The sequence below is a fragment of the Pristiophorus japonicus genome, chromosome 13, assembly GCF_044704955.1.
Source record: "Pristiophorus japonicus isolate sPriJap1 chromosome 13, sPriJap1.hap1, whole genome shotgun sequence".
Classification (NCBI taxonomy): domain Eukaryota; kingdom Metazoa; phylum Chordata; class Chondrichthyes; family Pristiophoridae; genus Pristiophorus; species Pristiophorus japonicus.
In genome coordinates this window covers 79,801,385-79,828,475 of record NC_091989.1, presented here as the reverse complement: position 1 = coordinate 79,828,475, position 27,091 = coordinate 79,801,385, and the positions used below count along the sequence as shown (strand labels likewise).

General features: G+C 42.1%; 1 protein-coding gene across 2 annotated transcripts in view; it reads right to left on the bottom strand.

Annotated features, from left to right (window-relative positions):
* The window catches only part of nedd1 (NEDD1 gamma-tubulin ring complex targeting factor), a 75,935-nt gene that overhangs the window by 9,906 nt on the left and 38,938 nt on the right, over positions 1 to 27,091 (bottom strand). The window contains exons 9-16 of one of the 2 annotated variants that reach the window (XR_011596333.1): positions 26,844 to 26,987; positions 26,692 to 26,739; positions 20,768 to 20,976; positions 19,153 to 19,227; positions 13,070 to 13,208; positions 6,648 to 6,801; positions 6,315 to 6,381; positions 3,457 to 3,653 (exon numbers count right to left, since the gene is read on the bottom strand). Coding sequence is in view for 1 of the 2 variants with exons in the window: in XM_070897712.1 (XP_070753813.1) it covers positions 3,549 to 3,653; positions 6,315 to 6,381; positions 6,648 to 6,801; positions 13,070 to 13,208; positions 19,153 to 19,227; positions 20,768 to 20,976; positions 26,692 to 26,739; positions 26,844 to 26,987 (941 nt within the window). In the remaining variant the exon portion in view is untranslated. Of the gene's footprint in view, positions 1 to 2,425; positions 3,654 to 6,314; positions 6,382 to 6,647; positions 6,802 to 13,069; positions 13,209 to 19,152; positions 19,228 to 20,767; positions 20,977 to 26,691; positions 26,740 to 26,843; positions 26,988 to 27,091 lie in introns of those variants that run through there. The other variant, XM_070897712.1, reaches the window with a different exon arrangement.

Genomic DNA, 27,091 nt, shown 5'->3' with positions numbered 1-27,091 from the left:
CTCCTTATTCTACACAACTTGAATTTATATAGCACCTTTAATGTAGTAAAACATCTCAAGGCACTTCACAGGAGTGTTTTAAGGCAAAACAAATAAATCTGACACCGAGCCACATTAAAAGAAATTATGGCAGGTGACCAACAGCTTAAGGAGCGTCTTAAAGGAGTAAAGAGAGGCGGAGAGGTTTAGGGAGGGAGTTCCAGAGCTTGGGGCCCAGGCAGCTGAAGGCACGGCCACTAATGGTTGAGCAATTATAATCAAGGATGCTCAAGAGGGCAGAATTTGAGGAGCGCAGCATCTCAGGGGTTGTGAGGCTGGAGGAGATTATAGAGATAGGGAGGGGCGAGGCCATGGAGGAATTTGTGAACAAGGATGAGAATTTTAAAATCGAGACGTTGCTTAACCAGGAGCCAATGTCGGTCAGTGAGCTCAGGGCACGGGCTGCCGAGTTTTGGATGGCCTTAAGTTTACATAGGGTAGAATGTGGGACACCAGCCAGGAGTGTGTTAGAGTAGTCAAGTCTACACTAGAAAGGTACTTTATTTTTTATAATCAACTCTGTTAAAGCATGTTAGAGAATGTGTAAGTAAGAGAGATATAGGACCTTTAGCCAAAGAAAGAACCAGCATTCATAAAGCACTTTATCATATCCTCAGGGCATCCCAAAACCTTGTGCACACAGCAAGGTTGCACAAACAGCAAATGAGATGAATGATCAGTTAATCAGTTTTTGGTGGTGTTAAAGAAGCGAAGTTGTCCAGGACACCAGAAGAATTTCCTCATCTTTAAAATGCAAATCCTGGATCTTGGCCCACTGACCAGGCTCTTACAATGTCAGCACATGTGTTTCGCAGCACCAGGTGGGCCTTAGCCTCCATTCAGCACATAGGCTCTGGATCTCAACCCACACCACGACCGCTGTTCTCACTGATCTCATTCTCAAGTCTTTCCATGGCCTGACCCCACCCTACCTCTGCAATTTGCTCCAGTCCTACATGTCAGCACATACCCTTCAATCCCAACTCTGCCCTACTCTGTGTGGTCCCTTGTTCTGTTCCACCATCGGTGTCACGGTCTTCAGCCATCACTTTCCTGCACTCAAACTCACTCCCTGTAACTCTTTGCCACTTTCAAAAGCCAAATCAAAACCTAACTCTTTGACTGCACTTTGTCACCCCTCCTGCAATGCATCTTCCACGTCTTGCTTGGTGTCCTCTTGTCTCCAGTAAAGCTCCTTGATAAGTGTCAGCCTTGGCTCAGTGGGTAGCACTCTTGCCTGAGTCAGAAGGTTGTAGCTTCAATCCTCACTCCAGAGCCTTTGAGCACATAATGTAGGCTGGCACTTCTGTGAGGGAGCGCTGCACTGCCAGAGGTGTTTTATTTCGGAAAAGTCATTAAACCAACGTAAAAGATCCCTTGCACTCATTGAAGAACAGCAAGAGTGTTCTTCCGGGGCCCTGGCCAATATTTATCCTTCGACCAACACCTAAAACCGATGATCTCCTCATTTATTGCATTGCAGTTTTTAGGAGTTTGCTGTGCGCATTACACTATCTAGATCGCTCATTTCCACCTCTAAAATTCTGAGTTACACCTCTACTTCATCACCACCATTCAAGGGGTGGGATGAACAGAACAGAATAGCAGAAGGAAACGGTCAGTGAGGATTTTTCATCAAGTTTTCTATCCCGGACACTTTGGAGAAGGTGCAGCGGCAAAAATAGCATACTTTACTGGAGTAAAATGTATAAATGTTTTTAAAGCTCAGACTTCAAAATCGGACTTGATTACTAATAATTACCACCAGTATCTGGTTGAGTACTGAACTCAGCTTCTGAACAGCCAGGATGATATGGATCTCAATGAAACAAAAATACAGCAATATAGAGGAGAACAAAAACTGTACTAATACAAAAGCAAAATATTGTGGATGCTGGAATCTGGAATAAAAACAGAAAATGCTGGAAATCTCAGCGGGTCAGGCAGCATCTGAGGAGAGGAAGCAGAGTTAACGTTTCAGGTCGATGACCCTTGGTCAGAACTGGAGTGTTCGAAAAGAACAGATTCTTAACAAGCACTGAAAGGGGGAGGGGAAGAACAAAAGGGAAGGTCTGTGATAGGGTGGAAGGCAGGAGAGATTAGAGAGACAAAAGGGATGATGGCCTAAATTCAAATGGTAATGCCAGGAGTTAGAAAAACATTAGTTGAGATCGGGTGTGAATGGCGGAATCATGACCAACTGCCATTAGAGACAAGGAGAAAAGAAAGAAACATGCTCTAAGGGGGATGGGGGGGAAGGCGAGCCAAAGATTGGCAGCGGTTATGCTCTGAAATTTTTGAACTCTATGTTGAGTCCAGAAGGCTGTAAAAAACTACTAGTTTTCAAATCCACGTTTCTTTTGTCAAAACATTTTAATGATCATGTGTTAAAAAGGCTGCAAGCTGATTTTCTTTCATGTAGTTTTAACAGTGCTTTCATATTTAACACACAAAATGTTTACCTATATATTTATTGCTTAACACGCTTAATATAGTATATTTTCCATCAAAAATATACTGCAATTTAATTAATTCAAAAACAAAATACATATAGAAATTCTTTACAAAATAGATGTGCTAAAACAGTGTAAGGTTGCTCAATATAAACAATGACTTCAATTCTACACAACTGTTAAATGTCAGGCATAGCAAGGACGGTATATCAGAATTACTGTCTCACTGCTAACTTCATCCTGCTTATTCCAGAAACCCACCCAATCTGAAAAAGGCACTCGAGACCATCCTTTCCGCAATAATGCAGCATTTTAAAATTGTTTAATTTTTCCCCAGAGTCCTGAAAATACTGCTTGTACCAGAGACAGATACAAAAGATACTGCAGCTATTTCGTTTTTAAAGTAGCTGATGAAAAAATATGAAGATACCTGCGACAAGCAATCAACAATTTAAAGGTCTGAACAGATATGGCCACTGATGTTGCAGGACAAAAACCAACAGTTGGTACAAATCATAAAAAGTAGGATCTAGAATAGAAAACGCCTCACTTAAAAAAACTGCCTCTTTGCTCAGAGAACTCCCCTTTCCTTGAGTAGTCGTGTCACTTATTGTTAATTTATTTTGAGAAAAACCTGTACAGTAGAATATGGATAAATGCATATCTAATCCAATCTTTATTCTGATTCATGTACTGAATTCCTATACTCCTTTCTCATTCATTCCCATGATGTAGAAGTCCTGATTTAAGCAATTTCTTGAAAGATTAGTTACACATTTATCAAGAGTTCAACTGTTGACCACTCCGCTGATTACAGACCTTCAATGCTTTTATTCCAAGCATTTTAGTACGATGATATAAGCTCATTTTATATCAACAAAGGCTGACATTCTGAAGAACTGGCCTATTTTATAAAACATTTAACGTGTTAAATATTTTGAAACAGGTTGAAATCAGTGCCCACCATCTGTGCTTGCCTTGTTGCATGAAGTTATTGCTTCTTCTCACCAGTGTGGAACTCTCTTGCTTCAGCTGGTGTTCAGAAATGTACGACTGTTAAAATGTAGCTCGCAGTCTTTTAATCTCTTCTCGCAATTTCTCGTTCTCTGCCACCAAAGCTTCATTAAGAGAGTATCTTTCAAGTAAACCATGGATTTCATTCTGAAAGAAGAATGCAGTATTTCTTGAGCCAATTGACAAGTCTACTTAAGATATCTCTGTAAAAGATCTTCCAAACAAATCCAATATAAACTAAGATAAATGATATGGTTATAAAGTGAGGCAAATTTTATACAACGTTGGGACTCTGCCACCTCTCTCCAAAATGATAGGATTCGATGGTTCCCTCAGTACCATTCCTTTCATTTTCTAGGCTTCCTCTCACATCCTCTGGGTTCTTCTACATTTTGTCTTGCCTTCCTATTTCATTTCCAGCCAGTTTCATTCCTCCTGGAGTGATAATTTGGAGGAGGGTGAACTTTGTGCTCATTAAGATGGATGATGGCAGTGCTGGGGAGCATATACATCATTCAATTTTTGTCCTCCAATGACAGCACAAAGTTCCCAACTCAAGCATAACATAGCCGGCTGCAGACCAAGGCTCCCTTTACACAACCCCAATCTCGGAAAAGCACACTCTATTGCACCAGCACAATGTTCCCTCTTTCTCTCCCAAGGCATTAACCTCTTGCAAGGTATGACTCCATACTTACTGACATCCTCCAGTGCCTTACCAAGTGAGTACCAGCAGGCTGACTGGCCACTGGGTGGGTGGAGGATCAACGCCATGCCCAATGCCAGAGAGTGTGGCACCAAGGAGCTCTAGAAAAATTAAAGTCAATGGAGCTCAGGGGGAAAACACTCCACTGCCTGCAGTCATAGCTAACACAAAGGAAGATGGTTGTGATAGTTGGAGGCCAATCAGTCCCAGGACATCGCTGCAGGAGTTGCTCAGGGCAGTATCCGAGGTCCAACCATCTTCAGCTGCTTCATCAATGACCTTCCCTCCATCATAAGGTCAGAAATGGGGATGTTCGCTGATGATTGCAGTGTTCAGTTCCATTCACAACTCCTCAGATAATGAAGCAGTCCGTGCCCACATGCAGCCAGACCTGGACAACAGCGAGGTAAAGTGGCAAGTAACATTCATGCCACACAAGCACCAGGCAATGACCATCGCCAGCAAAAGAGTCTAACCACCTCCCCATGACATTCAATGGCATTACCATTGTTGAATCCCCCACCATTAACTTCCTGGAGGTCACCATTAACCAAAAACCATTGGACCAACCACAAATACTGTGGCAACAAGAGCAGGCCAGAGGCTGGGTATTCTGCAGTGACTCACCTCCTGACTCCCCAAAGCCTTTCCACCACCTAGAAGGCACAAATTAGGAGTGTGATGGAATATTTTTCATTTGCCGGCACCATCCAGGACAAAGCAGCCCACTTGATTGGCAACCCATCCACCATCTTAAACATTCACTCTCTCCACCACTAGCGAACCATGGCTTGAGTGTGCACCATCTATGGGATGCTCTGCTGAAACTTGCCAAGGCTTCTTTGACCTCCCAAACCCACGACCACTATCACCTAGAAGGACAAGGGCAGCAGGGGGATGGGAACACCACCACCTTCCAAGACATACACCATCCTGACTTGGAAATATATCGCCGTTCCTTTATCGTTGCTGGGTTAAACTCCTGGAACTCCCTACCTAGCAGTACTGTGGGAGTACCTTCACCACACGGACTACAGTGGCTCACCACCTTCTCAAGGGCAATTTGGGATGGGCAATAAATGCTGGATTTGCCAATGACGCCAACATCCGTGAATAATTTTTTTCTGGTCGATGACCTTTCAGCTGAACTGGAAAAAGTTAGAGATGTAACAGGTTTTAAACAAGTGCAAGTGCAGGGAAAGTGGGGGAAAGGAAAGAACAAAAGGGGAAGATCTGTATAGGACAGAAGGCAGGAGTGATTAACTGTCAAAAGGGACGATGGTCCAAGGCAAGAGAGGCTGGTAATTGGACAATTAAAGAAACAAAAGATGGTTCTGGAGGAGCTTTAAATGGCAATAGAAGTATTATTACCATTACCTGCTGTCCAATACTGCTAAACCATTACCCTGGTTTTAATATACTACCCTTGGTCTCAGCACGACCAACAGTTCCTGGACTCTCGTACAGGTCACCCACAGGGAATAAATAGTCTGTACATTTTCAACTCCTCAAGCTTTGTCAATAAACTAACAGACACAGTGATTCAGGCTTGTGGATGACCCCAAACCGTAGAACTAGTGCTGAAGTAGCATTGCCAAGTTATCAAAGAGCAATTCTTTGTAAACTCGGTTAAAAATGGAAGTGTCATTCGGAATTTCTCCAAGAGACTCGAGGCTTTCAGGCCACACAACGCAGCTAAAATTTAAAAGATACTAATATTTAAACAGTCTGCTCGTCACAGTATTAAGATAGCAGGACATTTGCAAGGACACACCCATACCTTTTTTTAAAAAAAGGCACAAGTCAAAATTAACTGGGCTAATCTGAACCACTTCAGATGAAGAATCTGGTCTGCACTTTGGTCCTACACAAAGGCAAGCTGGAGATTATCTGCATTGCACAATAGTTTCATGCAGTTCGCTGTGTAAATGATTTAGATTTGCCAATTGACAGCCCTATACAATCATTCTCCGCAACTACAGTGGTGAAATTCAAGAGACACTGGTGCAATTATTCCCAATTGCATCTTGTTCTAGTACTGAAGATAAATCAACCCACTCAACTATAATTATAGACAGAACAGTTCAATTATTGTAGAATACCTGTTGGATTTGAAACTGTTTGATCATCTCCAGCTGCAAGTTTACGATGTCTCGATGCCACGCATCTCTGGGTTAAATAGAAACTTTAGAATTTCAGTACCATAATTTGACAAAAGAATGCAGAGTTCGAAACAGTTCTACAGCGAAACAGAAAATGAATAAAAAAAATTACAACCAGCTTCTTTATCACTTTTCATTTTAAAACACTGAATGCCAAAGTCTCTAACAATAACCAAAAGTACACATTAACTTGTTTTATGTAAGCAACCACTCATTGCCTTGCCTTTTAAAATGGATCTAATGCAAAGTTTTTTTAGTATCAACATTCCTTACTTATAATCCTCCAAAGTATCTTGTATCATGGTCTTAATGAATTGAATTTGAACGGATGTTAATTGCTGCTCAATGCCATCACTTCCAAAAGCATCCACAAGTTTTTCAGACAGGTTCGGAATTCCTACTAGAGTCGGAACCATCCTCTTTACACCTGTAGAATTCGCACACACATGACCACTGATGTAAAGAACATTGTGAACTATTTACAAGTGGTAGAACTTTGACTTGGTAGCGACTTATTAAAACTCCAGCATACAGAATAAAATCTTGTCCTACTGGTTGGTATTTTATTAACTAAAGTGCATTAAAAGCTTTGCTGCTTACTTTGTTTCTCCCCTGTATACATTTCAGTTTCGTCTTTGGGTAACTTTTCAAAGTCTTGGTTGACTCAAAGTTCTTTGATGAATTAACGGAGAGGGTTAATGAGGGTTGTATGGATGATATTGTTAAAATATGGACTTTGACAAAGTACCACATAATAGACTTGCTAGCAAAATTAAAGCCCATGGGATTAAAAGAATAGTGGCAACATGGATACAAAATTGACTAAGGGACAGAAGGCAAGAATAGTGGTGAATGGTTGCATTTCAGGCTGGAGGGAAATACACAGTGGTGTTCCCCAAGGGTCGGTACTAGGACCACTGCTCATTTTGATTTATATTAATGACCTGGACTTGGGTATACAGCGCATAATTTCAAAGTTTGCAGATGATAGAAAACTTGAAAATATAATAAACAATGATGAGGATAGTAACAGAATTCAGGTGGACCTAGACAGACTGATGAAATGGGCAGCCACATGACAGATGAAATTTAACGCAGAGAAGTAAAACAAGTTGGAAGGAAGAATGAGGAGAGGCAATATAAATTAAAGGGATGCTGGAACAGAGAGACCTGAGGGTGTACGTACACAAATCTTTGAAGTTGGCAGGACATATTGACAGGGCTGTTAGAAAAGCATACAAGATTATTGGCTTTATTAATAGAGGCATAGATTACAAAAGCAAGGAAGTTACGCTAAACCTTTATAAAACATTGGTTTGGCCTCAGCTGGAGTAGTGTGTCCAATTGTGGGCATTGCACTTTAGGAAGGAAGTCAAGGCCTTGGAGAGGGTGCAGAAGAGATTTACTCGAATGGTACCAGGGATGAGGGACTTCAGTTATGTGGAGAGGCTGGAGAAGCTGGGATTGTTCTCCTCAGAGCAGAAAAGGTTAAGAGGAGATTTGATAGAGGTGTTCAAAATTATGAATGGTTTTGAAAAAAGAAAATAAGGAGAAATTGTTTCCAGTGGCAAAGGGGCCGGTAACCAGAGGACACAGATTTAAGGTCATTGACAAAAGCACCAGAGGAGACATTAGGAAACATTTTTTATACAGTGAGTTGGTGTGATCTGGAATGCACTGCCTGAAAGTGGTCGAAGCAGATTCAATAGTAACTTTCAAAAGGGAATTGGATAAATATTTGGAGAAAACATTTACAGGGCTATGGAGAAAACGCAGGGAAGTGGGACTAATTGGATAGCTCTACAAAGAGCCGACAGGCACGATGGGCCGAATGGCCTTTTTCTGTGCTGTATCAATCTATGAAATTGACAGCTACTGCACACAAAGTATAAAGGAGCTCAATTATCACCAGTCATATTCTACAAGTCCTCCAAATTCTTTTCACATTTATATATCAAAAATTTTACATCTCCAGTTTTTATAATTTTTGTCATTATAATTTCCTATGTCCAAATTTCTAACAGACATATGTAAACCAGTCAACGCTACAGTAACACTCCGGTCAGTTGAACCGCTACAGCAACACTACTGATGGGAAGGTGAAATTACAACGATAAGCTTTCATTAAAAATATGGACATAGGAAAAAAAGACTTGCCTTTCATGCCCACCGGACGTCCCAAAGCACTTTACAGCCAATGAAGTACTTTTTGAAATGTAACCACTGTTATAATGTGGGAAACATGGCAGCCAACTTGTGTCCAGCAAGCTCCCACAACCAGCAATGTGATAATGACCAGATCATTTTTTTTTTTTAAAGTGATGTTGATTGGTCAGGACATCGGGGATAACTCCCTTGCTCTTCTTAGAATAGTGCCATGGGATCTTTTACGTCCACCTCAGAGAGCAGACAGGGCCTTCTTTTTATCATCTCATCCAAAAGACGGCATCTCTGACAGTGCAGCACTCCCTCAGTACTAGATTTTTTGTGCTCAAGTCTCTGAAGTGGGACCTGAACCCACAATTTTCAGACTCAGAGGCAAGGGTGCTACCCACTGAGTAGCAGCCGACATAGGAATTTATAATGGTAATATAAAAATGAGGACAAGATGTATGACCTTAAAACAGGGACTGAATTACATGGGCATGTCTTAGTCCAATTACCTCCCCCACACTACTGCACCTGAATACCGCACTTTGTCTTCACTCATCTGCAATAAGTTAAACCAACATATATTTAAAATCTTGCCTTTGTGACTAACAATGCATACTAATACTGCTATGTCTGTGACATTAGTGCAGTATCATGGATATTCCCAACCAGACACCCACATATAAATATTTTTATTTTCAGTTGATAAAATTTATAAAATACTGCTTATGGTAAATTTCTGTAAGAAACTGGTGTAGTTTTACACCATGTAAATCCCATTACACGCTGTGGCCCCTTTAAGGCTTCAAAGTCTAACTGGTATCAATGAAACACTGGATTCAGACAGAGGTCAATGAGGAGGCAACTGGTTGAGCTCACACAGATGCCAATTAAGAGACTGCAGACTTCTGGGTCTGGTATTGTATGTCCAGGACTTTTCTTTGAAGTGCAACACACAGACAGAGTGAAAGATATGAAATGTGAACTTGACATGCTGGTTTTATCAACAGCTTTTTGTTCTGGAGTTGAGCTTGCTAGGAAGGTTGCATAAGAAGCTACTTTCTTTCTGGTGAAATCAGTCATGTCTGAATGTCAAATAAAATTCTTTGGAGTTAGAAAACTACAGTGTCTCGCTTAATTCTGGATCTTTCGTATCTTGAACTAGGAGGTGGTGGAAATCCCTAGTTTCTTAATAATGATTAATGCTACATTATTGAATTCTTCATTGGAAGGATATAGCACTCCTTAATACAGAGCAATGAAATAATTGGTGTGATGTACCCTCCATTTTATTTGAAATTGCATTAACATCTAATTTACACACACACGTTCACAAACGCCCGTGTCGTGGAAGGTGGGCCAGTGATCTGCTTCCATTCCTTCAACAATATCTTTGGGCTGCTCTCACACTCTATATCGTGCTCATTCTCATTTAAATTTCTTTACCCTTCACACCGTGTGACAGTGAAGTTTCCTTCCTGTTTGGCACCTCCCTTCGGGAATACTTCAGAATCTAGGAACGCAGGTTAGAATATAGGAACAGTCAGCCCTTAGAGCCGGTTCTGCCATTCAATGAGATCATGGTTGATTTGTGACCTAACTTCATCCAGGCCTTTGCCCCATATCTCTTAATACCTTTGGTTAATAAAAATCTATCAATCTCAGATTTAAAATTAACTGGTCACCTAGCATCAATTGCTGTTTGCGGGAAAACTTCCAAACTTTACCACTCTATAGTAGTATAGAAGTATTTCCTAACTTCACTCCTGAAAGGTCGAGCTAGCTCTAGTTTTTAGACTGTGCCCCCTGGTGCTAGACTCCCCAACCAGTGGAGATAGTTTCTCTATCTACCCTATCATTTCCCCTTAATATCTTAAACTTTGATCAAATCACCCTTCAACCACCTTAATTCCAGGGAATACAACCTTAGTTTGTATAATAAAAACAGAAAATGCTGGAAATCTCAGCGGGTCAAGCATCTGTGGAGAGAAACAGAGTTAACATTTCAGGTCGATGACCATCTGTCAGAACTTAGTTTGAATAATCTCTCTTTGTTATACAACCCTTTGATCCAGGTATCATTCTGATACATCTACACTGTACTCCTTCGAAGGCCAATATATCCTTCCTAAGGTGTGGTGCCCAGAACTGTTCACAGAACACCAGGTGTGGTCTAACCAGAGTTTTGTATAGTTGCAGCATAACTTCTACCCCTTTGTATTGCCTGATAGTCTGCATTCCAGAGTATTTAAGGAAGTGGCCCTCGAAAAGTAGATGCATTGGTGGTCATTTTCCAACATTCCATGGACTCTGGATCAGTTCCTATGGATTGGAGGGTAGCTAATGTAACCCCACTGTTTAAAAAAGGGAGAGAGAAAACACAGAATTATAGACCGATTAGCCTGACATCGGTAGTGGGGAAAATACTGGAATCAATTATTAAAGATGCAATAGCAGTGCATTTGGAAAGCAGTAACAGGATCGGTCCAAGTCAGCATGGATTTATGAAAGGGAAATCATGCTTGACAAATCTTCTAGAATTTTTTGAGGTTGTAACTAGTAGGGCCCAAGTTTCCACATGATTTGCGCCTGATTTTTAGGAGCAACTGGTGGAGAACGGACTATCTTAGAAATCGCAATTCTCCACATTTTTTTTTCTGCAGTTCTAGTGAGGTAGAACAGTTCTACTTTGGAACAGAATTTTTACTTCAAAAGGGGGCGTGTCCAACCACTGACACCTGATTTCAAAATTTCCACAGTGAAAACGTACTCCAAACTAAAGTAGAATGGAGCAAGTGAAGATTTTTGTAGAACTGAAAAAACCTGTTCTACACATTAAAAAATCAGGCGCAGGTTACAAATTAGGCGTCCAGAACGAGGTGGGCGGGGGAAGGGAAGTCATTAAATTCTACAATCAATCCTTATTTATACTTCTACAAATATTATACAAATAAATCCAACCTGAATAAACATTTATAAGCAAAGAAAAGATTAAATAAACCATCTTCCTACCTGTGTGAAAGTGCTTCAGCCATCGTTCGTTCCCGCGGGAGGAAACCACCGTTTGTTGCCGCGGAGGGGAGGGAGGGGAAGGAGACAGTGGTTTGTTGCTGCCGCGGAGGGGAGGGAGGGGGAGGAAACCGCCGTTTGTTGCCGTGGAGGGGAGGGAGGGGGAGGAAACCGCCGTTTGTTGCCGTGGAGGGGAGGGAGGGGGAGGAAACCGCCGTTTGTTGCCGTGGAGGGAAGGGAGGGGGAGGAAACCGCCGTTTGTCGCCGTGGAGGGGAGGGAGGGGGAGGAAACCGCCGTTTGTTGCCGCGGAGGGGAGGGAGGGGAAGGAGACAGTGAGAAGGGTAGCCTCAGTGCTGATGGCAATGTGCTTTTATTAAAAAATGTTCAAAAATTAAACAGCTACAAAGAACTACAAAAATGGCCGAGTGCCACTGTTTCCTTCACACTGCACGTGCGAACGCTCCAACGTGCACACGTTGCCAGCAGGAAAAAAAATAATTTAAATAGTACCAGCCCCCTCCCACTTATAAAATCGGCGCGAGTGTAGGCTCCGCCCCCCTGGGCGCCGCGCCAAACAGACAAGGAGCTGCAAAGCGCTCGAGAATAGCGCGTTGTCTTTCTGGCGCCGTTTTAGGCGCGAAAAACAGGCGCCCAGCTCGGAGGGGCGCCCGTTTTTTATCCTGTGGAAACTTGGGCCCGTAGAGTGGATAAGGGAGAACTAGTGGATGTGGTGTATTTGGACTTTCAAAAGGCTTTTGACAAGGTCCCATACAAGAGATTAGTGTGCAAAATCAAAGCACATGGGATTGGGGGTAACGTACTGACGTGGATAGAGAACTGGTTGGCAGACAGGAAGCAAAGAGTGGGAATAAACAGGTCCTTTTCAGAATAGCAGGCAGTGACTAGTGGGGTACCACAAGGTTCAGTGCTGGGACCCCAGCTATTTACAATATATATTAATGATTTAGACGAAGGAATTGAATGTAATATCTCCAAGTTTGCACATGACACTAAGCTGGGTGGCAGTGAGAGCTGTGAGGAGGATGCTAAGAGGCTACAGGGTGACTTGGACAGGTGCCACTTCCATCGACATTGAAACCTTTAGATAAGGAACAGGTTGCTGCACTGATGGCAGAAGTTCTGCCAATAGCTGAAGACCAGCAGTGGCTGTTGTGTGGATTAAGTTGCAAGTTTGGTCGATTGTGATATGGACCAAGGCAAGATTTTGAAACACAAGTTAATAGACAGGAGGTGAGCTGCCGGTCGATGGGCTGCAGTTTAAAAGAACACACACACATAAACAGGCCTTATTTAAAAGTGTATAGCACTAAAAATCTTCTAGCTTAAATAACATTGCACTGTTTTTAAAAAAAATCGATTTAGCTCTCCTTGGTATTCCTTTATATTTTCTGGACCTGTTAAGTTCATCGAATATACAGCACAGAAACAGGTTATTCAGCCCAAACAGTCATGCCTTTCAGAACAGGGACAAATGCAAATTAATGACGCTTACTGTGAGTTGTGGAATACTCACCCGGTGTAGCGGTGTCATGCTCTGAAGATTGAGGAAACTGAAAGTCTCTTCCTTTTCTTTCACATAAATCAGGTGTTTTCACCATGGAAGATGTTCGAGGCGACCCCAAGGTCCCACACTCGGTTACGGAAGAGTTTAACTTTGCAAACAAATTGAAGCCATTAACAAATTAGCGTCTTAAAAGAGAAACATTGAATGCCTTTTGAGGATTGCAGTAGGATTTCAAAATATGCAAAATAGGCACAAAAACATTTATTTATGCTAGCAGTCTGTTTTAGTTATTTTACAATATCCATGCAAGCTGTAGTCACCTCTCCTGAGATTATAAACAAAACTATACATCTTGAAGACTGAACATATCGGGTCCAATGTTCCCTCTAATTGTTTTGGGTACGGTGGCTCCTTTAACGGCTGCATGGCCCATTCAAATTTATGTGCATTTAAAAGCCGGTGAGCTGGCTGCGTGGAACCTCCAGACCACTGCAGCTTAACGGGAACACTGATCTGGTCGTGTATGGGTTTTAGATCAGTACTTCTTTCAGTCAGAGCATCGTTTAAAAATTTTTTTTTTTTTTTTAAACTACCAAATCCAGCAAAGGATGTGAAATTATTTCAAGCTAAATATGTTTAAGAACATAAGAACATAAGAATTAGGAACAGGAGTAGGCCATCTAGCCCCTTGAGCCTGCTCCGCCATTCGATAAGATCATGGCTGATCTGGTCGTGGACTCAGTTCCAATTACCTGCCCTCTCCCCGTAACCCTTAATTCCCTTATTGGTTAAAAATCTATCTATCTTTGACTTGAAAACATTCAATGAGCTAGCCTCAACTGCTTCCTTGGGCAGAGAATTCCACAGATTCACAACCCTCTGGGAGAAGGTGGTTCTAAATTGGCTCCTCCGTATTTTGAGGCTGTGCCCCCTAGTTCTAGTCTCCCCTACCAATGGAAACAACCTCTCTGCCTCTATCTTGTCTATCCCTTTCATGATTTTAAATGTTTCTACAAGATCACCCCTCATCCTTCTGAACTCCAAGGAGTAAAGACTCAGTCTACTCAATCTATCATCATAAGGTAACCCCCTCATTTCTGGAATCAGCCTAGTGAATCGTCTCTGTACCCCTTCCAAAGCTAGTATATCCTTCCTTAAGTAAGGTAACCAAAACTGCACGCAGTACTCCAGGTGCGGCCTTACCAATACCTTATACAGTTGCAGCAAGACCTCCCTGCTTTTGTACTCCATCCCTCTCGCAATGAAGGCCAACATTCCATTCGCCTTCCTGATTACCTGCTGCACCTGCAAACTAACTTTTTGGGTTCATGGAACTCAAGAGTTTCATGCACAAGGACCCCCAGGTCCCTCTGCACCACAGCATGTTGTAATTTCTCCCCATTCAAATAATATTCCCTTTTACTGTTTTTTTTCCCCCCAAGGTGGATGACCTCACACTTTCCGACATTGTATTCCATCTGCCAAACCTTAGCCCATTCGCTTAACCTATCCAAATCTCCTTGTAACCTCTCTGAGTCCTCTACACAACCCGCTTTCCCACTAATCTTAGTGTCATCTGCAAATTTTGTTGCACTACACTCTGTCCCCTCTTCTAGGTCATCTATGTATATTGTAAACAGTTGTGGTCCCAGCACTGATCCCTGTGGCACACCACTAACCACTGATTTCCAACCGGAAAAGGACCCATTTATCCCGACTCTCTGCTTTCTGTTCGCCAGCCAATTCTCTATCCATGCTAATACATTTCCGCTGACTCCGCGTACCTTTATCTTCTGCAGTAACCTTTTGTGTGGCACCTTATCGAATGCCTTTTGGAAATCCAAATACACCACATCCATCGGTACACCTCTATCCACCATGCTCGTTATATCCTCAAAGAATTCCAGTAAGTTAGTTAAACATGATTTCCCTTTCATGAATCCATGCTGCGTCTGCTTGATTGCACTATTCCTATCCAGATGTCCCGCTATTTCTTCCTTAATGATAGTTTCAAGCATTTTCCCCACTACAGATGTTAAACCAACCGGCCTATAGTTACCTGCCTTTTGCCTGCCCCCTTTTTTAAACAGAGGCGTTACATTAGCTGCTTTCCAATCCGCTGGTACTTCCCCAGAGTCCAGAGAATTTTGGTAGATTATAACGAATGCATCTGCTATAACTTCCGCCATCTCTTTTAATACCCTGGGATGCATTTCATCAGGACCAGGGGACTTGTCTACCTTCAGTCGCATTAGCCTGTCCAGCACTACCCCCCTAGTGATAGTGATTGTCTCAAGGTCCTCCCTTCCCACATTCCTGTGGCCTGCAAATTTTGGCATGGTTTTTGTATCTTCCACTGTGAAGACGGAAGCAAAATAATTGTTTAAGGTCCCAGCCATTTCCACATTTCCCATTATTAAATCCCCCTTTTCATCTTCTAAGGGACCAACATTTACTTTAGTCACTCTTTTCAGTTTTATATATCTGTAAAAGCTTTTACTATCTGTTTTTATGTTTTGCGCAAGTTTACCTTCGTAATCTATCTTCCCTTTCTTTATTGCTTTTTTAGTCATTCTTTGCTGTTGCTTAAAATTTTCCCAATCCTCTAGTTTCCCACTAACCTTGGCCACCTTATAAGCATTGGTCTTTGATTTGATACTTTCCTTTATTTCCTTGGTTATCCACGGCTGGTTATCCCTTCTCTTGCCGCCCTTCTTTTTCACTGGAATATATTTTTGTTGCACACTATGAAAGATCTCCTTAAAAGTCCTCCACTGTTCCTCAATTGTGCCACCGTTTAGTCCTTGTTTCCAGTCTACTTTAGCCAACTCTGCCCTCATCCCACTGTAGTCCCCTTTGTTTAAGCATAGTACGCTCGTTTGAGACACTACTTCCTCATCCTCAATCTGTATTACAAATTCAACCATATTGTGATCACTCATTCCGAGAGGATCTTTTATGAGGAGATTGTTTATTTTTCCTGTCTCATTACACAGGACCAGATCTAAGATGGCTTGCTCCCTTGTAGGTTATGTAACATACTGTTCTAAGAAACAATCCCATATGCATTCTATGAATTCCTCCTCCAGGCTACCCCGTGCGATTTGATTTGACCAATCGATATGTAGGTTAAAATCCCCATGACTACTGCCGTTCCTTTTTCACATGCCTCCATTATTCCCTTGATTATTGCCCGCCCCACCTTGAAGTTATTATTTGGGGACCTATAAACTACGGCGACCAGTGACTTTTTCCCCTTACTATCTCTAATCTCCACCCACAATGATTCAACATTTTGTTCATTGGAGCCTGATATCATCTTTTATTAACAGAGCTACCCCACCTCCTTTCCCTTCTTGCCTATCTTTCTGAATCGTCAGATACCCCTGTATGTTTAATTCCCAGTCTTGGCCACCTTGCAACCATGTTTCTGTAATGGCCACCAAATCATACCCATTTGTAATGATTTGTGCCGTCAACTCATTTACTTTATTTCGAAGGCTGCGTGCATTTAGGTAGAGTGTTTTCATCCTAGTTTTTAAACCATGATTTTTAGTTTTGACCCCTCCTGCAGCCCTTTTATATTCAGTGGTCCTTTTTGTTTCTTGCCTTTGGTTTCTCTGCCCTCCACTTTTACTCATCTCTTTTCTGTCTTTTGTTTTTGTCTCCTTTTTGTTTCCCTCTGTCTCCCTGTATTGGTTCCCATCCCCCTGCCATATTAGTTTAACTCCTCACCAACAGCACTAGCAAACACTCCCCCGAGGACATTGGTTCCAGTCCTGCCCAAGTGCAGACCGTCCAGTTTGTACTGGTCCCACCTCCCCCAGAACCTGTTCCAATGCCCCACGAATTTGAATCCCTCCCTGCTGCACAGCAAATAGAACAAAAATAGGAACAGTAGGCCATTCAGCCTGTTCGCAATTCAATGAGATAATGGCTGATTAGTATTCTCTACTCCATCCTTCTGCCTTGGCTCCATATTGTTAGACCCTTGTCTGGCAAAAATCAATCAATCTCAGCTTTAAAATTATTACTTGAACTAGTGTCTACTGCTTTTTGTGTGAGAGTTCCATACTTCTACCACCTTTTGCGTGAAGAAGTGTTTCCTAACTTCTCTCCCGAACGGCCTGGCTCGGATTTTAATTGTTATGTCTCCTTGACCTAGATTCCCGATCAATTCCTTTCAAAATCCCCAAAACCTCAAACTTCTATATTCCATGGAATATAAGCCTAGTTTATCTAATCCCTCCTCAGAATCTAACCCTTGGAGCCCCGGTAACATGCTGGTGAATGCGCACTGCACTCCTGCCAAGGCCAATGTCTCCTTTCTAAGATTCCTTCGCTAACATTCCATTAGCCTTTTAAATTATTTTTTGTACCTGACTATAGGTTGGAGCTCCCTTATCTGGGACTCCCTTATCCGGCACAACCCCTCGTCCGGCATGATTCCGGTGACCGGGGGTGCATGCGTAGAACGCGGCCGACCTCCACCCCGACTTTGGGGCCTGCCGACACTCAGCCCGCCCGGGGGCCCGCCGACATCCTCTGGGGCCCGCTGACACTTCGGGCCCGCCCGGGGCACCAACCTCCTCCCCCCCCGCCCTTGGGCTGACCTCCCTTTATCTGGCAAAATCCCTTATTCGGCACAAGCCAGGTCTTGAGGGTGCCAGATAAGGGAGATTCAACCTGCACTACATTTTAGTGATGTGTATATTGACCCCTAAATCTGTTCTTATCTTTTTACCATTTAAATAATAATTGGATCGATCCTTCTTTGGTCCAAAATGGATGATCACACACTTATCTGCATTGAAATCCATCTGCCACACTTTAGCCCACTCACAATCTATCAATGTCTTGTTGTCATTTTATGCTCCCATCTGCATTACTTACTATACCAACCTCTGCCATCGACAAACTTGGATATGTGGCTCTCTACTGCATTATCCAAGTCATAAAAAAAAACAGTGAATAGTTGAGGCCCCCACACATATCCTTGTGGGACACCACAAGTCACTTCCTTCCAATTCAAGTACATACCCATTATCCCTACTCTCTGTCTTCTACTGCCTAACCAATCTCCTAACCAGGTCAATAATTTGACTTCAATTCCATGAGCTTTATAACAGTCTTTTATGTGGAACCTTCTCGAATGCCTTCTGGTAGCCCGCATAAACTATATCCATAGACATTTCCATGTCTGCTACTTTAGTCACTCCCTCAAAAACTTCAATTCGGTTTGTTAAGACATGGCCTGCCCTTTACAAATCCATGTTGGCTCTCTCCAATCAGCTCAAATTTCTCTAAGTGCTCAGTCACTCTGTCCTTACTTATAGATTCCAATAACTTCCCCACAATAGATGTCAGACTAACATGTCTTCAATTTCTTGGGTTCTCTCTCTCCCTCACCTTTCTTAAATAATGGGTGTTACATCTGAAATTTTTCAATCTGAAGGGATAATGCCTAAATCAAGAGAGCTTTGGAAGATTATAGCTAAAACATCTGTAATTTCCTCACCTACTTCCTTTAAAATCCTGGGGTGAAAACCATTAGGTCCTGGGATTTGTCAGTCTTTAATGCCATTAATTTTCCTAATACTGCTTTCTTGCTTATGTAAACTCTAGTGAGTTCCAGTCCTTGATTCATTATTAATTTCCCTGGAATGACATGTATATTATCCTCTTTGATATTAAGTGCCCCTGTAAGTGAATTCATGCATTCTATATTGCAATTAGAGATTAGACTTGATTTTTTACTAAGTTCCACCGTAATTTTCCCAGATTTTTCCAATTAGTAAACAATGAAAAACAATTGTCTCAATTTTTGCATTAAAAAAAATCTCGTCTTCATGCAAAACTTCCAGCAAAACATTATTTCAAGGGAATCAGAAGAAATCTTGACTTGGTGAGTTCAATGCAGCCACCAAATGCACAACTGGGTACGGCAGTGCAGTGGTTATGTACGAAAACTGCTGCATTTCAAAAGTTCCTTTGATTCTCTTGAATACAATAGATTTATACAATTTGCAGATCTGTAAAATTCGACTTTGAAAGCATCCATTGTTACTCTGCATAGTTTGACCAACACGTACCTGATCCAACTTCACATTTTCCAACTGACCATTGTGCTCAATCATTTTTGATTTCTGGGTTCCTACATCATTTCCCTGTTGAGAATTTGGGATACGTACATCATTGTAGACTAATATTTCTTGTGTAAACATGCCACCATTACATTCACATTTAAGAAAATCAAGGCTCAGGAGAGGCCAAGAGAAGCTTTTCACGACCATGAATAATCTTTGATAATATTACTGGCCTAATCTTATTAATGGAAAAAATTGTTCACAGCAAGCTTGATGCGTGTAAAGCAGAACATGCTGCAATCAAAGTAACAGCAAACATCTGAAAAACGTACCTTGAAAGGAGTCAATGACAAACCACATTGAGTACTCTACGCCAAAGTGGTAACATGTAGGTTTAAGCTGACAATTCTCCACATGGCAAGACTCATATCACAACCATACCAAATATGCACTGAGGCAGGTAATTCCCACAGATTAATGAAAACACTGACTCCCAAGGCCTCTGTTACTCATTGCATCATGTGCAGGTACCAAAAGGCAGTTGCAGAGGCTTGAGAGCTTAGGAATATTGTGCATAGCAACCCCCGAAATAGGGAGAAAATGTACAATGGCCTTGTCTGCCACCACAGATAAAGAAATTATCTTAGCAGTAAACCAACAGGGAAGACACTGGTAACTGATCAGATCACGTCATTATCGTTATAATTCTGATTCCCCTGCAGCACTCTTGTGCTCTCCAAAAGCTGATCAGTTTTTCCATATCAAAATCAGTTAAACATCCTGAATACATGAAACACAAGTACCCCTCCCATCCCGCCATTTGCAAATTTTCTCCCTTCTCGAAGATGTTACTCTTTGCACAGTTCCATAGCACCGATAATGCTTCATTCAACCGGGCAGTACATGTATACCAGCCTTGACAGTGAGCATCATCAGGCTATTCAACCACAGAGCCATCACAGCCAAACCACACACACTTCCATTGGGGGGTCCTTGGATTGTGCTCAGCAGCAGGATCCGTTGCGGATTCTTGCCTCTCCAACCCAGACATCCTGCTGCTAACTGGAGAGTGTGCCTCGTTGAGATTAGCTAACTTAGCACAGATTAAGTCTCAAGACTGGGACCTTTCTTGTTTATATGCTTCAGCTATTCACTGTGTAAATCGGTAAGCTATTAATTTAGTAACAGGAGTAGCCACTCAAGCCTTCTCCACCATTCAGCTGATCTTTACCTCAGCTTCATTTACTCGCCATTGTTCCAAATCCCTTGATACCCTTAACGTAACAAAAATCTATCGTTCTCAGTAATGAAAATTTCAACTGACTCGGCATCCACAGCTTTCTGGGGGGTGGGGGGAGGGTATGGGGGGAGTGTTCTAGATTTCCCCTACACTTTATGTGGTCTAGCTCTAATTTTAACATTATGCCCTCTTGTTCTGGATTCCCCCACCAGAGGAATAGTTTCTCTGTATCGACCCTATCAAATCCCTTAAATATTTTAAACACCTCGATTAGATCACTGGTTAATCTTGTAAACTCAATTTAATACAAGCCAAGTTTATGCAACTTGATCTCATAATTTAAAAGATATAAAAGAGTTGATGATATAGATTAGGAGCTACCTGGCCAACTGGCTCTTTTAAGTCTTGCCTCACACTCTGGTTTTTGCCAAGTATGGCATCCATTTCTTGACGCCCAGCATGTTCTTTAACGGGAGATGGCGATCCAAGGCCCTGCAAGGAGTTTGAGCTCAACTCTCCTTTTGTGCTGGCACCCACCGGATTACTTCTCGTGGAAAACATGGTGCTCAACTGTTGCATAAAGCCCAAACCTACAAAGAGAAATACATTTTGGTCTTTTTTTTCTCGAGTACCAATAGTTTAAAACGTGAAACCACAAAATGCACATCCTTTAGAGGAATAAAATTATATCTACACCAGCCACCGACCATTTCTAATAATGTTTGGGACAAGATTAGCCACATGGAAAAACAGTCAGAGAACAGAAGGCAATATACTTGCTATGCTTGAAATTGGCTGGACCAATAACTGGTAACTACAGTTGTAGTGAATTACATGTACACTAGTCTTGTTGCAATGGTTGCACGTCATACTCCTCGCTCACCCAAAAATCACCTTGTTTTGTATGGAAATCAAGTGAAAATGAAGAGTTAACCATACCTGAAGGGCTTCTTAAAATATGAAAAAAGTTATTAAAAGTAACACGAGCAGAAATTTAGATTTAGGGAAAGTCAATATAAACCTACTGTTTTAATTTTAACTTCAAGTAAAATATTCACAGCTGCATGAACATTTGTTCTCAGCCTCAGACGTAATCGCCCTCTATTGATCAGAAACTTGCAAATGTGACAGCTGCACTTAGTCAATACTGTGATACAATGAGCCGAAAATTGTGGCCTTGCCGAGTGTGAAATTCTGGATGAAATAAACATAGTAAGAGGTGAAGTATTAAAGAGCTTAGCAGCATTGAAAGTGGCTAAGTCCATAGGCCCGGATAAAATGTATCCCAGACTGTTGTGCGAAGCAAAAGAGGAAATAGCAGAGGCCTTGAGCATCATTTTCCAATCCTCTTTGGATTCAGGCATGGCACCAGAGAATTAGAGCACTGCTAATGTGGGACCCTTGTTTAAGGAGGGAGAAAGGGATAGGCCGAGTAATTACAGGCCTGTCAGCCTAACCTGAGTGGTGTGAAAATTATTGGAAAAAATCCTGAAGGACAGGATAAATCTACATTTAGAAAGGCAAGGATTAATCAGGGACATTCAGCACGGATTTGTTAAGGGAAAATCGTGTTTGACTAACCTAATTGAATTTTTCGAGGAGGTAACCAGGAGGGTCGATGAGGGTAGTGCGTACAATGTAGTGTATGTGGACTTTAGCAAAGTTTTTGATAAGGTCCCACATGGTAGACTGATCACAAAAGTAAAAGCCATGGGATCCAGGGCAAAGTGGCAAGTTGGATCCAAAATTGGCTTAGAGGTAGGAAGCAAAGTGTAATTGTTGATGGATGTTTTTGTGACTGGAAGAATGTTTCCAGTGGGGTTTCACAGGGCTCAGTACTAGGTCCCTTGCTTTTTGTGATATACATTAATGATTTAGATTTGAATATAGGGGGTATGATTAAGAAGTTTGCAGATGACACTAAAATTGGCTGTGTGGTTGATACTGAAGAGGAAAGTCATGGCCTGCAGGAGGATATCAATCTACTGGTCGGTGGACAGAACAGTGGGAAATGAAATTTAATTCGGAGAAGTGTGAGGTAATGCACTTGGGGAGGGCTAATAAGGAAAGGGTATACACGGTAAGCCACTTAGAAGTGCAAATGAACAAAGGGACCTTGCAGTTCTTGCCCACAGATCCCTAAAAGTAGCAGGCCAGGTGGTTAAGAAGGCATACAGAGTTGCTTGCCTTCATTGGCCGAGGCATAGAATACAAGAGCAGGGAGGTTATGCTTAAATTGTATAATACACTGGTTAGGCCACAGCTGGAATACTGCGTGCAGTTCTGGTCACCGTATTATAGGAAGGACGTGATTGCACTGGAGAGAATACAGAGGAGATTTACGAGGATGCTGCCTGGAATCTTAGCTGTGAGGACAAATTGGATAGGCTGGATTTGTTCTCCTTGGAACTGAGGAGGCTGAGAGGAGACCTCAGAGGTATAAAATTTTGAGGAGCCTAGATATAGTGGATAGCAAAGGCCTATTTCTTTTGGTGGGCCAATTACGAGGGGACATAGGTTTAAGGTGGTTGGTGGAAGGTTCAGAGGGGATTTGAGGGGAAGCTTCTTCACGCAGAGGGTTGTGGGGGTCTGGAACTCACTGCCTGGAAGGGTGGTAGAGGCAGAAACTCTCACCACATTTAAAAGGTGCTTGGGTGGGCACTTGAAGAACCGTAACCTACAGGGTTACGGACCTAGAGCTGGTAAGTGGGATTAGACTGGATAACCTCTTGTTGGCTGGCAGATATGATGGTAAGTACTTCAGGGAATCAAATACGTCCAGAGTGATCAACTGGACTAGTTTTGATCGCCTGGATGGGTCAGAGAGGAATTTTCCCAGATTTTTTTCCCCAATTGGCCTGGGTTTTTATCTGTTTTTTTGCCTCTTCCAAGAGATCGCATGACGTCGGTGGAGTGTAAAATGTTGCGATACATGGGGTATCACAGTTGTGTGGAGCGGATTGGTTGGGCCAGATGCTCTTTACCTATCCGCCATTGTTCATAGGTTCACAGCCTAACATCTATGGTTGGGAAAATGTTGGAGTCCATTATTAAAGAAGTAGTAGCAGGATATTTGGAAAAGCAAAATTCGGTCAGGCAGAGTCAGCACGGATTTTATTAGGGGAAATCATGTTTGACAAATTTGCTGGAGTTCTTCGAGGATGTAACGAATAGGGTGGATAAAGGGGAACCAGTGGATGTGGTGTATTTGGACTGCCAGAAGGCATTTGACAAGGTGCCACATAAAAAGTTACTGCACAAGATAAAAGTTCACAGGGTTGGGGGTAATATATTAGCATGGATAAATGATTGGCTAACTAATAGAAAAGAGAGAGTCGGGATAAATGGTTCATTCTCTGGTTGGCAACCAGTAACTAGTGGGGTGCCGCAGGGATCAGTGCTGGGACCCCAACTATTTACAATCTATATTAACGACTTAGAAGAAGGGACTGAGTGTAACGTAGCCAAGTTTGTTGGCGATACAAAGATGGGAGGAAAAGCAATATGTGAGGAGGACACACAAAATCTGCAAAAGGACATAGACAGGCTAAGTGAATTGCCAAAAATTTGGCAGATGGAGTATAATATTGGAAAGTGTGAGGTCATGCACTTTGGCAGAAAAAAATCAAAGAGCAAGTTATTATTTAAATAGAGAAAGATTGCAAAGTGCTGCAGTACAGCGGGACCTGGGGGTACTTGTGCATGAAACGCAAAAGGATAGTATGCAGGTACAGCAAGTGATCAGGAAGACCAATGGTATCTTGGCCTTTATTGCAAAGGGGATGGAGTATAAAAGCAGGGAATTCTTGCTACAGCTAAATAAGGTATTGGTGAGACCACGCCTGGAATACTGCGTGCAGTTTTGGTTTCCATATTTACAAAAGGATATACTTGCTTTGGAGGCAGTTCAGAGAAGGTTCACTAGGTTGATTCCAGGAATGAGGGGATTAACTTATGAGGAAAGGTTGAGTAGGTTGGGGCCTCTACTCATTGGAATTCAGAAGAATGAAAGGTGATCTTATTGAAATGAATAAGATTATGAGGGGGCTTGACAAGGTGGATGCAGAGAGGATGTTTCCACTGATGGGGGAATCTAGAACTAGAGGGCATGATCTTAGAATAGGGGGCCGCCCATTTAAAACAGAGATGAGGAGAAATTTCTTCTGAGGGTTGTAAATCTGTGGAATTCACTGCCTCAGAGAGCTGTGGCAGCTGGGACATTGAATAAATTTAAAGACAGAAATAGACAGTTTCTTAAACGACATGGGGATAAGGGATTGTGGGGGGCGGGCGGGGAAGTGGAGTTGAGTCCATGATCAGATCAGCCATGATCTTATTGAATGGCGCAGCAGGCTCGAGGGGCCGTATGGCCTATTCCTGTTCCTATTTCTTATGTTCTTATGCTCTTATATGTAACCTTCAGGAACACTGACCGAGGGCCATTTGGCTCTTTATCGGCCGGCTCGGACACGATGGGCCGAAATTGCCTCCTTCTGCGCTATAAATTTTTATATTTTCTAATTCCCCTGGACCTGATGGCTTGCATCCTAGGGTACTAAAAGAAGTGGTTGCAGAGATAGTGGATGCATTGGTTGTAATCTACCAAAATTCTCTGGATTCTGGGGCGGTCCCAACGGATTTGAAAACCGCAAATGTAACGCCCCTATTTAAAAAAGGAGACAGACAGAAAGCAAGAAACTATAGACCAGTTAGCCTAACATCTGTCGTTGGGAAAATGCTGGAGTTCATTATTAAGGAAGCAGTAGCAGGATATTTGGAAAAGCATAATTCAATCAAGCAGAGGCAGCATGGTTTTATGAAAGGGAAATCATATTTGACAAATTTACTGGAGTTCTTCGAGGATGTAACGAGCAGGGTGGATAAGGGGGAACCAGCGGATGTGGTGTATTTGGATTTCCAGAAAGCATTCGATAAGGTAGCACATAGAAGGTTATTGCACAAGATAAAAGTTCACGGGGTTGGGGGTAATATATTAGCATGGATTGAGGATTGGCTAACTAACAGAAAACAGAGAGTCGGGATAAACGGGACATTTTCCGGTTGGCAAACAGTAACGAGTGGGGTGCCGCAGGGATCTGTGCTGGGACCTCAACTATTTACAATCTATATTAATGACTTGGATGAAGGGACCAAGTGTAATGTAGTCAAGTTTGCTGATGATACAAAGATGGATGGGAAAGCAAATTGTGATGACACACAAAAAAAACTGCAAATGGATATAGACAGGCTAAGTAAGTGGGCAAAAATTTGGCAGATGGAGTATATTGTAGGAAAATGTGAGGTTATCCACTTTAGCAGAAAAAAATAGAAAAGCAAATTATAATTTAAATGGAGAAAAATTGCAAAGTGCTTCAATACAGAGGGACCTGGGGGTCTTTGTGCATGAAACACAAAAAAGTTACTATGCAGGTACAGCAAGTAATCAGGAAGGCAAATGAAATGTTGGCCTTGATTGCATGGGGGATGGAGTATAAAAGCAGAGAAGTCCTGCTACAACTGCACAGGGTATTGGTGAGGCCGCACCTGGAGTACTGCGTGCAGTTTTGCTCTCTGTATTTATGGAAGGATATACTTGCATTGGAGGCTGTTCAGAGAAGGTTCACTAGGTAGATTCTGGAGATGAGGGAGTTGACTTATGGAGATAGGTTGAGTAGGTTGGGACTACACTCATTGAATGAGAAGTGATCTTATCGAAACATATAAGATAATGAGAGGGCTCGACAAGTTGGATGCAGGGAGGATATTTTCACTCATAGGGGAAACTCAAACTAGGGTCCAAGTCTCAGAATAAGGGGCCGCCAATTTAAAACTGAGATGAGGAGGAACTTCTTCTCTCAGAAGGTTGTAAATCTGTGGAATTCTCTGCCCCAGAGAGCTGTGGAGGCTGGGTTATTGAATATACTTAAGGCAGAGATAGACAGATTTTTGAGAGATAAAGGAATAAAGGGTTATGGGGAGCGGGCAGGGAATTGGAGCTGAGTCTATGATCAGATCAGCCATCATCTTATTAAATGGCGGAGCAGGCTCAAGGGGCTAAATGGCCTACTCCTGCTCCTATTTCTTGTGTTGTTATGATGCCAAATTATGAGCTATTTTGTACTGTGGGATTCCAAATGCGAGGAATCAGCTTCATATAGGACTGCTGTAGCCAGCTGCAACTTTCATCTTATCCGTCCCTGCTACATTCAAATCCAGGCCCCAAAAAGGAAAGTGTGCTACCCTGTTAGTCGATTTCTTTACGCAATTTAATAAAATTAATTGCCTTTCAACGAAGCATATCATACCATTTCCTCTTGCCACGCTGTCTTCACTTAGCTTTAATCCTGTAACATCTATAAAAGCAAACCATAATTCATCATGACTAATTGTTCTGTGGTTCGCAAATGGTTTGCACCATTCAATAAATACCAATTAATGCTAATTTAAATCAACTTACCATCTCTGAGTGGTGAGAACACGTCTCCAAAACTGTTTTTGCCCACAGAATCAATGTTTTTAAAGTTGCCACTGTTGTCTGCTCTTCTTGCATTTTCTGTGTCTTTGGATGGGATGACGTCTAAACTGGTGCTGTGTGATAAACCTAGAAACAAAGCCAGGTGGGCAAAGCAGGTATTTATTGGCAAGCGAACATTCAATTTTGTCCCATTATGTTGAAAATATGGGTACATCTAACCAAAAAATACT